The sequence below is a fragment of the Pinus tabuliformis genome, chromosome 7 (assembly GCF_031772625.1).
Source record: "Pinus tabuliformis cultivar Carrire ecotype Pingquan chromosome 7, CPIR1, whole genome shotgun sequence".
Taxonomy (NCBI): domain Eukaryota; kingdom Viridiplantae; phylum Streptophyta; class Pinopsida; order Pinales; family Pinaceae; genus Pinus; species Pinus tabuliformis.
Window position 1 is genome coordinate 302,080,833 of NC_142293.1, and position 13,941 is coordinate 302,094,773.

Genomic DNA, 13,941 nt, shown 5'->3' on the forward strand with positions numbered 1-13,941 from the left:
AGTTATTTTATTTATGAAGTCAGTGGGAGAAGACTCATATAAATAAAGCCTTCCCCTCACTTCTCTTTTCATCATTACACACATTGAATTCAGCCTATCCAAAAGAGAGTGTGAACTAGCTTATCTTTCACTACTTGGGCATAAAGTGATCTTTTTTGGATGCGACTTGCCCTTGAATGAGACATTTGCATGGAGACATTATTCTAGGAAAAAAGGAAGTACTATTGTGGAAGATTTTGTAAGTTTTATTGCATGTGATTGATATTTTGCATGCTTTCATGTTTAAAGTGGGGTTTCATCTTTGTTGAAGCTTTGCTTCATAACCATAAGTAAAATTGTCTTCTACAAAGCCTATATGGAAACTCTTAATGTGTAGACATTATAATTTAATTTTTCCCCTCACACGAATAATAACTAGGGTTTTAGAAGTGGAAGCCCTAGAGCATCCCCCTTACTCCATTGTCCTTCCTTAGAATTTTGTTCCATTAAGACTCCATTAGCCCTTGAAGGATAAGACGTTGGTCTACAAGTGTGTTGATCACCTCAAAACTAAACAAAACCCTTCTAATTTTCTCTCTCCTAGATGGCTAGCGTAGCCACTAGGGTTTAGGGGCAGATTTGTGTGTAAAAAAGATGTTTTGTTGCTTGAAGGTGGCTCTAAATTGTAGGATAATCTATATACGCCATACACAAGCAACATATAGCATTGTAGATTGCCTTGCATGAGCTAGAAGGGCTAGCGTCACCTCTTTTCTTGCTGTTTATACACATCTAACAACCCTAAATCTAATTGCTTGAGTTCAACCCCAATCTCTATTGGAAACCCTGCTCCTTTATTGTTGAAGATCATTTGTAGGGTTTTTCTTAGACTACTATATGTTATTGCATGCCCCAATATTGAAGATTATTCAAACCCTAACTTATAGCAACCATCTTATAGGTCTAACCCTAGAGTGTTTGAACCCTAACTTTGAACATCTCGGTCATCTTTGGCCTTGCCAAGCCCGTTATCCATCCTTGGACTTTGAAAAACAAGTCACCATAAGCCCTAGTATTGGAATATCTTATAGATGATTTAGGGAAGCCTCCCTTGTGGTTGAAATCCCACTAAAAAGCAAGAGGAAGGTTGTAGGGGTGATGGTGGCAACCCTTCCTCATTGTTGCCATAAGGTCTGGCCCCTCACCTAGTGAGGCCCTTGTTGAATTTTGTAGCTATGGTTAGTCTTCATAATATTATTATATATTTGTAATATTGAAATGTGAATTATATTTGCAAAAGAAAATTTATATGAAGCATGTTCTTCATGCTTGCAAGAAAAAGATTTATTTTGTATCCAAAAGAAAAGCTCATCAAAGAGCAGGAAAAATGAAATTCTTGAATTTGAATTTTACCTCCATAAAGAACAAGTCGGCCCTCAAAATGTCAGGTTAGTCTACCCAACAGATGTGCCCCTTCGCATGGACCAACAACTATAAATAGAGCCTATTCGTCTCCCTCAATCACATAATTTGAATTTGATTTGAGGCAGCATATGGTATATCTCTGAGGCTGCAGATTGGTTTTCTTGTGGCTCGCATCATTGGTTTTTTGTGCCTCGCATATGTGAATTTCTCTGGCTCACATCTGTGGTTTATGTCTGAGGCAAAGGGGGTCGAGACCCTGAGGCTAATTTCATAAGTAAAGGGCCAAGAATCTAGGTTCCTGAGGCATATGTTTTGTGGCTTCTCATGCACGTATTGAGGCTCAAATTCTCTCTGTTGAATGTGAATCTGAGGCTATAACAATGCGAATCTGAGGTCTGAGGGTACTTATCTATGGAACACTACGCAAATTATGAGGCTCATCACTCTGTGGAGCAATGCGAAAATTTCAGGCATATCTCTCTATGGAGAAGTGCGAAAGTTCAGTGATTTCATGCGCAAACCTAAGGCACAAATTATGTGAAACAATCTGAGTTCTGAGGCAGTAACAAGAGGTTGCACTTCAGCTCTCTTGTGACCTTATCTTTTGTGATAAACCTCTATGTGCTTTTGGGAGCTGAAATGGAGGACATAGCTCTGATGTATATTACTACAAGAGTACAAGTTCTAGAGCGAACTTAGAGGACAAGCTCTTGACTTTGTTGCCGACCTTCTTTGGACATAATGGTGGAGGGTTGACTTAGTCTTTGGAGGTTGGTCATCTAGTTGACCAGTTGACTTTGATGTATCTCTTGTTGCATTGATTCTCTAAGGAAAAGGTTGGCTTGGTTTTTCCCCATGGTGGGTTTTCCCAAGGTAATATCTTGTGTTCTTTGTTTTGGTTGCTTCTTCATGGTCCTACTATTATTGTTTTGATGATGTCTTTTGTATAATTTATTTAATGATGAAGGCATGTTTAAGAATGTGCAATAAGATTAAATTAATTCATCAAAAGAAGTTATTAGTAGAAAAGACTTCTTAAAAATCAACAACCCTGCACAGGTCCTACTAGATTTTGCAACAATAATCCCAATATAGGGATATGCAACTATAACAAGATAGCCAATAACATCACATCAATAACAACCACAAACCAAAGATAGCCCCCAAGGCATGACACCAAAACCATCAACAATGTTAGTAATGGAGTGACAAAGAATGTTATTACATCAACTCAATGACTTGCAACCCAAATCCAACATATAGATTGGAAAAGTTGCACACAACAACAAAGATTAACACACGATACAATTTAAAACAGGGAACGATGTGTAATATTAGTACAATAATGTAAAAGTACCAAAGGATAGCCTGAGCTCTACCCCGCTCTTTAGCCCTCACCCCATTCCTGGCTAACGCACGAGCTATCAAAATGAAATGAACTATAAATATCCCAACCTCAATGAGCACTAAACCACTCCATCTTTAAAGGGTTAATGATGCGTAAATGAAATGTTCCAACTGAAGCTATACAAGAAAAAGAAAATCAATTAAGAAAAAGGCACACAAGAGGGGTGGTAAAAATAGGTTGAGTTAAGACGTGACTCAAGTCCCACGATTGTGCCCTCTTCACATTATAATGCTCAAGGATGATGGAATTTCATAGTTGGTACAAAGATTGTGCCATCCTCCATGAAGTAAATCCCTACCATATTAGTGACCAATTGCACCTACTGATTGATAGGTCAACCTAGGAATAGTTCCTCCCATATAAGGCCTTTTGGTAACCCTACCATATCTATGCATAGTAACTTGTTTACAAATCATTAGCCAGGAAGAAATTTGAAGATAATGCTTGCGTGAAGTACTTTACTGCCTTTCGCATTATAAATAGGGCCCACTATGATACTCTTACGATTATTTTACCTAAGATGATGATCTTACTTGATATTGAGGGTATTTTTCAAATGCTTACTCCTAGGTATAGCTACCATCTCTTGAGGAACTGTATGAGACTTCTCCAACACGGCTAAGAATCTCTGGTCCTAGTACTAAAATAAAGTTGAAAGGGAGCGCCCTGAGCCCCTATAGAAGCATCGATAGCATCCTCTGATCTCTTACTATGGGGAACACTTAAAACTGAGGTGCATCTCCATAAGAGACATAAAAAAGAAGATAACCCTTCATTAACTGCCCTCTTAATGAACAAAGGAAACTAGGAAGTAGGCAATCAGCAGTTATACCAAAATGGGCCCTTCGACCATATCCTTGAATCTGGAATTTGGAAATGGGTCATTTTTCCCAAGGTGCCATAATCTTTTCACTTGCACGGGATTAATATCTACTTCATTTTTAGGGTTTCTCTACTTCATTCTTTATGGTTTACCTCTCTATTTGTCATTTTGTTATTTGTTCTTTCATAAGTCTAATTTTGTCTTTGTGTGATGCTTTAGGCACTCACTAATTGCCAGTATCCCTTCTACTACTTTTAGTCACATGGACCTGACTTTATCTTTTTTGAAATTTTTACCATGCAATTGCAACATACCATGATGAGAATGAAACAATAGTGGACGGTTCAACACTCATAGACCTCACATGTGAAACAATGCCCCTCGGCAGAAGCCATCTATCTTTTATCGAGGTTCTAAGTTCATTGCTCCAAGAAAAAGAAAAAAAAATATTCTCTCGCTGATGTGTGCCCATTTAGACAGTAATAAGTGCTTCTGAGATGCATTACAATTGCCCTAGATACAGGTGAGAAAAACAACTGTGACAATGAAATTTGATGAACGGATAAACGCTCCATATACCTCACTAGTCACTAATATACGTCACCAATCCACCTACGCCCAGTTGGTAGAAGTCGTCTGGCTTTTACAAAGTTCTAAGCTCACTGCTCCGTGAAGTTATAAACCATTGCGAAATTTTCCTCTCTTGCTCATTGGTCCATGAATCTTTGTAAAATTTTCCTGAATTTCTCTTATTCTGAAAGTGCTTTATTTAAATCCCATATGAATTACAATTGCCTTGAACATGGCAGGCACCACAAGAATTTAGCTGTCTTCACCAGCGATAAGGGCCTAAGGACCAACTACTAATCAAAAGCACTTTCCTTCTGCTGAGCTGCCGTGATAGGGAATTCTTATGTCGACATTATCCCCACACTTGCTCCTAGCCCAACTGATTATTATCACCTCTGGGAGAATTGAACCTTGGTGAATGACTTGGCAATCATTGTCTTCACCACTGAGCAAACATGCCATTGGTAATTTTCGTCATTTTGACCGAACTATTTTATCTTTGGACCAGGCGTGCCTGTAGCCATTATTGTGGACAATAATCCGCTTAAAGCAAAGGTTTGACAAATTGGACGCCAATTAGAGTGTGAGTATAGAAACGTGTCTCACATAAACTTCTTTCCATTGACAAAAATAAATAAGGGTTTTGTTACCAGCTGATATTCGAAATACTAATGACTGCAATTTATTAACTAGAGGCAGTAGTTTCGAATCTCAAGGAATCAATCGTAAATAAAAATTTGAACAGAAAGTGGAAGGAAAAGATTATTACATTCTTACGTCGGGGCATTGAAAGCCACTCTTGCTGAGGTAGTACTCTGCTAACTCATCTGGGATCTGCGATTAAAAAAAGATGAAACTCGTTATTTTATTCCATTATAAATTTAAAAGAGATGAGCATGTGGTAAACGTAATTGGGAAAGACGAGCAGTACGGTGGGAGTGTAATCCATCAAAGAAGACAAGAATTCGATAAGCACTGCATCGTCGTCCTGCTTTGACTCTGCCATGTTTCCCTCCCGTTGCTCGCAGAGGACCTACAGGAAGATATTGAATACAGAGCCCTATAACAGAGTTCGTTCAGGTTTTTCAAAATCAATCCACGTCACGCATGGCAAACTGCCCTGCCGGCTCTCTTTCTACCTTCTTTCCCTCTCGTCAATCCCCCTCTTCTTTAGCTCATACTATTTTCCCTTTAACCGATCAAAATATCCATACCGTGCATTGAAGCCAACTTATGGTTGTGCGCACGGTTTTTGTTACCCAAGTCAATAAGTAGACCATGGAAAAGCCGCTTTCATTGATTTGCAAAGACAACCCTTGGATGTATGTTAGTGTCCAAGGTTAGATTTGCCATTAAAAAATGTTGGGGCATGGGCTCTCAACTTCAACCTTGGGATTTCAACAATCACGAACGTACTGTTTTTTCAAATGCTGAAATGATTTTTTTATAATAAAAATAAGACCAAGGTCATGGGACACATATTCTAATGTTGGGTAAAACATAGTGATGGGTATCACTAGTGATTAATTAATGGCTATGGAAATTGGCAAAGGCAAAATGACAATAACTGACATTTTATTTATGAAATAAAGGATAATAGGAGAAAAGGAAGGTGAAGAAACATTGATTTTTATGAGAGGGAAATTGAAGGAAAGAAAAGAAAATAGAGACATTAATGATAAAAAAGGATTATGAGGATCAGTTTCTAGCCTTTTAACAGTTTTTGGGTGGAGTTGTCTTATATTCTCTCATTCTCTCACACTCTTGCACACTTAGAGCATTCTTGGAGCATGCTTGGAGCAATCTAGTTTTCACTTGGATTGGAGAAAGAAGGCAAAAGGAAAGCAAGAAAGTGCAAGGGAATAGGTGGATTAACAACTACAACAGGGTTGGTTTGTAGGTAACATGTTGCATGCATGATTTCCTTGTTGATTTATCGATGCATGGTGTATGCATGCGAACTTATGGTTATGTGTTGTCATTGGCATGGAGATTTGTCTGGATTGACAGTGGTTTTAGCTTTGCCTTTCCATTTCCTGGATAGCTATGGTGTTGTGGGTTTTTTCCACTTAATTGTTTTCTAGTTGGTGCTCGTAATTCCTTATGGTTGTGGGTTGGAACAAATGCTCTGGAAGCCATGGAACAACTTGGATTGAGTTACTAGTCCTAGAGCCTATGTTGGGACAAATGCTCTTGAGCCCTTGGTGGGTTGAGTTACTAGTTCATGTAGCCAGGTTAGACAAATGATCTGGAGCCTTAAGAGGTTGTGGATTGAGTTATTAATTCCTGGAGCCTTAGACAGCTCAGGTAGAGACCAATCTGGTTTGGGTTAGTGATGTACGACCGTGGAGGTGGAATCACTATGGTTGAGGGTTGAGGTGGTTTGGCCTCTGGAAGCCTTGGTTTGGTTTTGTTTTGGTTTACTCCATGATATCCCACTTTCATGCTTGGAATATGGTGCGACGGTGATTGACTGAAAGAGAGATTTAGTTCAGCACAATCTATGGTCGGCTGGTACATGGAAGTCCTTGACTTGGTTGGTATTTTCATATGCTAATAAGAGTTATTCTTCTATTGTGATTCATGTATATTTTTAGTGATTATGTTGGCGATATTATGGATGAGTTTCCATGGTTTCTATGTTGGTTATTTATTGGTTATGTGATGTATATACTAGTTATGGCTCTTGATATGTTTTCATGGATGCATGAATGGTTGATGAATGAATGGACTAACAAATGCTAATGCGACTATTATGAGAGGGCATTAGACCTTCTTGGTGATTCTTAGATATGTTTCAGTCTCTTGTGATCAGATATGCATTCATGACTTGTAGCTTACATGTTTGTCATATGTTTGAAAAAATGGTTTTCATGGTTAGGCTTAGTTAGGTCAATTTCTTGTTTAAGTTTTTTATGTTTAGTATCATCCTTATGTTATTTATCATTCTAAGAAGTCTTAGGAAGTTCTGGGCAAGGGTCTAGAGGCTGGCTTGGAATTGTGGCTCAGATCTCGGGACCGCGAGCACTGAATTGAGTGGAGAAACACTAGAGATGAAAACTAAGACTATGAAAATTTCTTTTACTAGTGCATTTATATACTTGTCATCCCCAATCGAAACAACCGAGTCTGACTTGGCTTGGAATGTGTGTTTCTGATGAAGAGAATGGTAGGGACTATATCTTTAACTCAAGTTAAGTGAAGAAGCTGCAACAATCAATGAACTGAATAATACTTCCGGAAGAGTTAGACTTGTTTTGCATGAGACAAGATCCATACAAAGAGTTGGAGTTCTACCAGTGTGTCACCAGTGTTGTAGCAGCTAAAACCACCCTCCAAAATTTTGCATATGCTTCGATTTTAGAGCCTCCCTTCCTATCCACATGAGCTTATCTTATACTAATTTCAAGTACTTGTGATTTTACTGAGAGTTGTCATTTTCATTTGTACTTGTGTTTGCTTGTTTTACACTTAGCTGGTCTTTCTCAGTCAAAAGCTAACCTCTTGACTTGGTCTCATAGCAGTTCTGGGCTTGCCTCTAGAAATTGTGCAATATTTGAGGGCAGTCAACCTTGATGATTAGAATTACACAGTTCAAACTGGCAATCAGCCTTAAGCTCATAAATTGTTTAGTCATGGAAGGCAGCCCATAAATAGTGCAATCCCTCACGGAGCTCAGAAACTGCGCAGTATACTGAGCCGGAAAGTTGCCAAGTTCCCCAAAATTGTGCAATCTTTCCCAGTAGTGTGCATGAAAAGTTTCCCAAAAAAGAAAAAAAGAAAAATCTAAAAGAGAAAAACATCCCTCGAAAATAAGGATTTATTATTAGTTACTTGAAGCTAGCACATCGCTATTTTTAGAAGTTTCTTCCAAGTGTCGCTTTTTCCTTGATTTTAGGCATGCGCATCATAAAATTTAATTTTCTTAAATCTAGTTAATCGACACCTCTAGAGCTCATTTGTGCCTTCGATCTTGGAGCTCTAGGATTCCAAAGGAGATCAAGGAACCTTCAATGGAGTTGTCATTGCTTTTCCGGGTGAGTTTTGATTTTATCACCTTTTGCCGCTTTTTATGTCGCTTTTGGTCGTTTCACTTGTCTAAGTGTTGTTTTGCTTGTTTCTCTTCATGGTTGTTGGTGTTTAAACTTGTTTTAGCCTATGGAAGTGTTTTTCTAAGTTGTCATTTGTCTTTCAGAAGTGTCACATTGGTTTTCTTATTTTTTGCACCCATGGCCGCCATTACGTCGATTCTCCTCAGATACTTGATTTTCCTTCCGTTTGTTCAGTTCTGCACTTTATTCACATTGATTCATCTATACTTAGTCAGATCCACACTCAATCTCACATAATCACTTAGATTTTCTTGTTTCCCACACCTTCATAGGGAATATCTGCACTTACCTTGGCAATTTTTCACCTTGCCCAGCTAGGTACTTCGCAATCCTAAGGCTTAAGTTGAGAGCTTGGCCTCTAACACTGTGCAATGCATAGTACAGGCTGGCCCAACTAAGCACTGTGCAATTCTAGAGCTCAATCTACTACACTCGGCCACTGAGACTTCGCAATGTGCAACCTCTCCCAGTGTCTGCCTAGGATAAACTACACAATGTGCAACCTCTCCCAGTCTCTGCCTACATTGAATTGCACATTGTGCAGTCTCAAGCCTCAAGCTGCACCCTTGGCTATTAGAACTGCATAATGCGCAGTGCCCACAGCCAGTCCCCCTCACATGTTCATGGAAATTGTGCAATCACTCTCAGTAGTTGTTCGATTTGCTGCTTGTTCATGCTTTGAAGTTAGATTTGAAAAAGCTAATGTTTGATTACCATGAGTTCCTTTTCTGTCCCACAAGCACCACAATTGTTGAGCACTTCTCACCAGTAATCATTGCTACCATGGCACCCAAGAGAGCAGTACTGTGGAAGTAGTTGAGCAAATTCCAATGGACTTGCCAGTGTATGCGAACACTCAATTGTTTGTAGAAAAGGATTCAAATCTAACTTGGCACAAGGTTAAAGAAGATTTGCAGCAAGGAGATTCAAAGAAGATCTAGAGGACCGACATGTTTACATCAATGTTTAGCAATCGGGATTACACAAGATTGAATGTAGGTATCTAGCCTTCCCATGTGCAGATGTCATCAACGTACAGTCCAGAAACTGCAAGATTAAAGTGGACCTTGTTGTTATGAAAGCGAATTTAGTAAGTGAGGCAAAGAGAAAATAGAGGTTGCAGAAATCAGAACAAAGGAAGAGAGAAGCACAACGGAGCAAAATGGAGGAAGAGAAGCAGAAGCAGGAAGAAGAAGAAAGGCAATGTGCAATAGCAGTAGAAACAACGCAGAAGCAAGTTGAAGAGCAGGAATAGAACTGACCAACAGCAGAGGAGAAGAGCGAACAAATGCAGGACAAGGAGCTTGATCAACAGATTGAAGAACTGATTGAGATCAATGACATGGAGGTAGAATTGAAGTCGCAGAATGAATATGTCAACCTGATGCCAAGCACACCACAGGTCATAGTTTAGTATCCACCACCTCCAGCAACAAAGTTAGCTCCAACCGAGGAAGGGGAAATTGTTCCTCTTGATGATGATCTAGTAATGGGCTTGTACAATCTGTCGTATGATGAAAAAGAAGATTGTGCAAACATGAAGAAAGCATTTTTTAGATGGCCTCGCATCACCTGCATTCATTAAAGAAAAGGTCATAGTGGCAGACACCAAGAAGAATCCAAATTCCATTGTCAAAGCCAATTTGGCCTTTGCATGTGCGACAAGATCAAACACTCAATATTTGATGGTCGGGAATAAGCAATTGGCACAGGATTTATAGGCTGCCGGGCAAGAGGCAAAACAACTCCATGCAGCGACACAGAATGTAGTTTCCGCACGGGTCCACTTGGAGAATATGAGAACAACGATAATTGTTGAATTATCAACACTTGGAGAGACCATGTGGGACCTCTATGAGGAGCTCATTACCATACATAAGGTAGTTGTCCGCTTGCATGGCTTACAGTAGCAAAGCAAAGACTTTGTCAAAACTATCAGGAATATACAAGTTGTCACCACATCCGTGCATGAATGGACAATGTGATACAAAGGGGCACCGCTTAACTTGGGAAAGAAAATGAAGCCATAGACACAAGTGGAGAAAGAGAAGGTTCGAATGGTTATTCAGAACAATAGGAAGCTTGCCTCTTTCATTGGTAGTATTCAGGCCTCATATGTATGGTTATACAACATTTTGGATGTCTTAGTGAACACACACAATATCCCATCAGTTGGTTCGCTCACCGAAGCTAAACCCAGGAACCGAGTTAGGTAGTGAATCAAAGAGTACTTGGAACAACTGAGACAGATGGCCACCAAGGAAGATTTGGAGTTGAACAAACAGAACATGCAGAACTACATATGTGGTCCTATCCAAACTAGAACAATGTTGCTCATGCTTTAGAAGGAGGTTGAAACTAGTCTCAAATCATTGTACGCAGATGCCATGGAGGCAAGAGTCTACTTCCAGCTAAACACCATTACATAATTTGGGGATGTTATCGCATAGTGCCGAGCTTGACACCAATATTTGACCAAAAAGCATCAAGTGGAAGTTGTTGAGATAGAGTTTCCCCAAACTCATGCATCATAATGTTTTGTCATGTTGGTCTGTCAAGTTGTCTCTAGCATATTTTGTCTTATATGGGTACAAGTGTAAAATGTATTATTATTTGTAATTATGTTGTAAGTGAAATTCCAAATGTAAATATTGGAATATGAAGAGACATGATGTAATGTAATGAGTCATTTTGTAAAGAAGTTGAAGAGTCATGAGGGTAGTCCAAAGGTCATAAAGGGGAGTTGAAGAGTCACCCCCTCTTGTTGTAAATAGAACCTCATAACTCATGTAAAGGGCTTTTGGGAGATAAGTTATTGGCTAGGATTAGGCTGAGAAGGAGCTTGGGAGTATTGTGAAGAGCCTTGGCTTCTCCGTTGCGTAGAGTGAGTATACTTCTTTGGAGGAGCAAGTGTTCTTGAATTTAATGTTCCACTATTGGGGCTAGTGGTTCATCAATGGTGTATGTATGAATGAAACTTTTACTTATAATAAAACCAGAGCTGACACACTTTCATGCATATGTTGTGAATATAGTAGGACTATTCTTGTTGTATTTGCAATGTATGTTATTTAACTTACGCTTATGCTTATGAACTATTTCATTTGCATTTGTATGAATCTTGTTGAATGTGTGTTATTGTATTAATTCATCACTTTAACTTGTGGACTATTCCGCATCTTAGCTTGTGATTTCATTACACTCGTCTGTTTCTTTCAAGTTGCATACTATTACAAGCTTCCAAGGGGTGCACTTCCTTTTCCCTTCGTATGTTGGAACCTTCATGCATTGCACTTGAATTTCCGTAGGGTCACACACTTACTCTCACCTAAAATTACCATACTTCACTCTACGCGTTTTCGCAGTCAAGGCATAATATTACCACCCACTTCTAGGACTCCTACCCCAAACGATGTGAGGTCTAGTTGAGACTTCATATCGGGGAGATCCCCTGAATGTTGGTGGGTCCAGCACCTTCAACATGTATGGCACTAGAAGGAGGGTCAGATGACAAGATGAGCCCTTGAAGTCTATTTTGAATTTCTACACTCATTTTAGGACTTCCCCCCAAATCATAAAACCAACATGTTTTTCTAGACACACAAATTTGAAAGTGTCGGCGAGAATTATTAATGACTTGTCCAATTTGAAATTCAATGGTGAGGGTGAAACAACCTTATTTGAGCACACTGCACATTTTCTTGATTTTTGCACAAAGCACAACATCCACTATGAGGATGTTGGTTGTAGGTTGTTCATTCTCACGTTCGAAGGGCGCGTATGAGAATGGTGTAACACATTGCCTAATGACTCTATACACTCTTTCAAACACCTTTTCATATAGTTGTTTCATGCCTTTGATATGTATGATTGTAAAACTTTGTGCAAGAAAACTTTGAATTTGTGAAAAGCACCTAATGAATATGTTTAGGATTTTCACGATTGTTTTATTCGTTTCTACTTTGAATTCCCAAAAGATGTTGTTGGTTGGTCTTTCTTGGTTCAGATTCCTATATCTTGTTCACATTTCAGAAAATCTGCACAAGCTTGAATCTTTCGAACCTCTCATAACATACCTCGGTATTAGAGCTTTTAAATTTGCGACAGATGAAGTTGTTACAAGTGACCCTCTGTCCCCTTCTCATAAAATAGCTCTAGTTATGCAAGTTGAGGTTGGAGAAGTTGAGAATTCATTTATTGATCTACCACCGTCTTCTCCCACTCCACATACTCTGAATTTCCATGCATGTTTAGACTGTGAATATGATGGTTGTGAAGAAGTGTTATCTCCTCGTCCTCCATCATTTGGTTCCCTTGATCCTCCGGATGATGAGTTTTTGTGTTCACTTGTTTTGAATCCTTGTTTTGATCTTCACGAGGAACAAGTTGTGGATGGAGTTAGTGTTGAGCAACCAAATTGCGATATCATTTACAATGACTATGTGTGGGAGCCCATAGTTGAACAAGAATCTGTGATGAAGGATGATTCTTCTCCTTCCACACCTCTCCCTCATTATCCTGACATTTTCCACGGTCATGTCATCCCTATCAAATCTTCTGAAGAATCATTTTCCAATCATTCTTAGAACACGTGGAATGTCAGTTTTTCATCCGAAGTCGAAGAGGACAAATTTGCTTTCCCTGACCTTTTCAATCTTTCATATCATCTTTCTAGGAATATAGAGGGTGAAATTTCTCGTTTTCCATCATCCCCTCTTTAAGATTCATCATATCATGAGGATGCCTCTATTTGTAATATTGAAATTTTTTTATCGTGGTTATCGTGATCTTTTCATTGATTCATTTAACCGTGATTCTTATTTTTCCACTGTCGATATTTCTAAGCCACTAGTCTTCGATGATCCATCTTCTGCTAAACTGGAACTTCCACAAGATATCGAGGTACTTTAGCCCGAGCTGATGGTTATTTCAGGTTCTCGTAGTCTTGAGGTCATATCCACTTCCTATCAAAAATGTGTTGAATCTTTCCAGGCTCCTCATCACTTTTTCACACATATTGAAAATCAATCTGCTTTACAATTTTCGCATCCTCCATTTGTATCACACAACCCAATCGTTCAATCATTGGAGGAGTCATGCGTGGTGAGCATGGTTGCAAAGTGAAAATTTTCTTCTTTCTTTATGTTCACCCGTTTTCGCAATTCGAAAGTTTTTACTTGCATGTCTTTAGGTTGCGGTGTGTCTAGACACCACCATACATCCACTAATACAAGACTATAACTAGGATCATGAAAATCTTCAACGAATTCATTAGGTTATTTTTTGAGATGGAATATTTTCTTATAAACACTTTCATAATCATACCTGTCAAAGGCACAATGAAGCTCCTTGACAAGATGTTTGAAAAATGAATAGAGGTTGTCAGCAATGTATAACACCATTGTTTAACGCGTGCTTCAAATGTATGGATGGACAAACTGCAAGCAGTATCCTCACAATTAATTTGATGATAAGTGAAAAATTCAAGAAAGTGGAGGGTGTGCTCAAGAATAGTTGTTCCACCCTTGCCATCGAATTTTAGATTTGACAAGTCATGAATAATCTTCGAGAGAACTTTAAGATTTGCAACTCTAGAAAAACATATTGGAGTTAATATTTTGAAA

General features: G+C 38.9%; 1 protein-coding gene across 1 annotated transcript in view; it reads right to left on the reverse strand.

Annotated features, from left to right (window-relative positions):
* TAFII15 (TBP-associated factor II 15) overlaps nucleotides 1-5,441 on the reverse strand; it is a 137,329-nt gene extending 131,888 nt beyond the window's left edge. The window contains exons 1-2 of the mRNA XM_089458112.1: nucleotides 5,137-5,441; nucleotides 4,975-5,039 (exon numbers count right to left, since the gene is read on the reverse strand). Coding sequence (XP_089314238.1) covers nucleotides 4,975-5,039; nucleotides 5,137-5,211 — 140 coding nt within the window. The 5' untranslated portion in view covers nucleotides 5,212-5,441. The remainder of the gene's footprint in view (nucleotides 1-4,974; nucleotides 5,040-5,136) is intronic.
* Nucleotides 5,442-13,941: the final 8,500 nt, after the last annotated feature.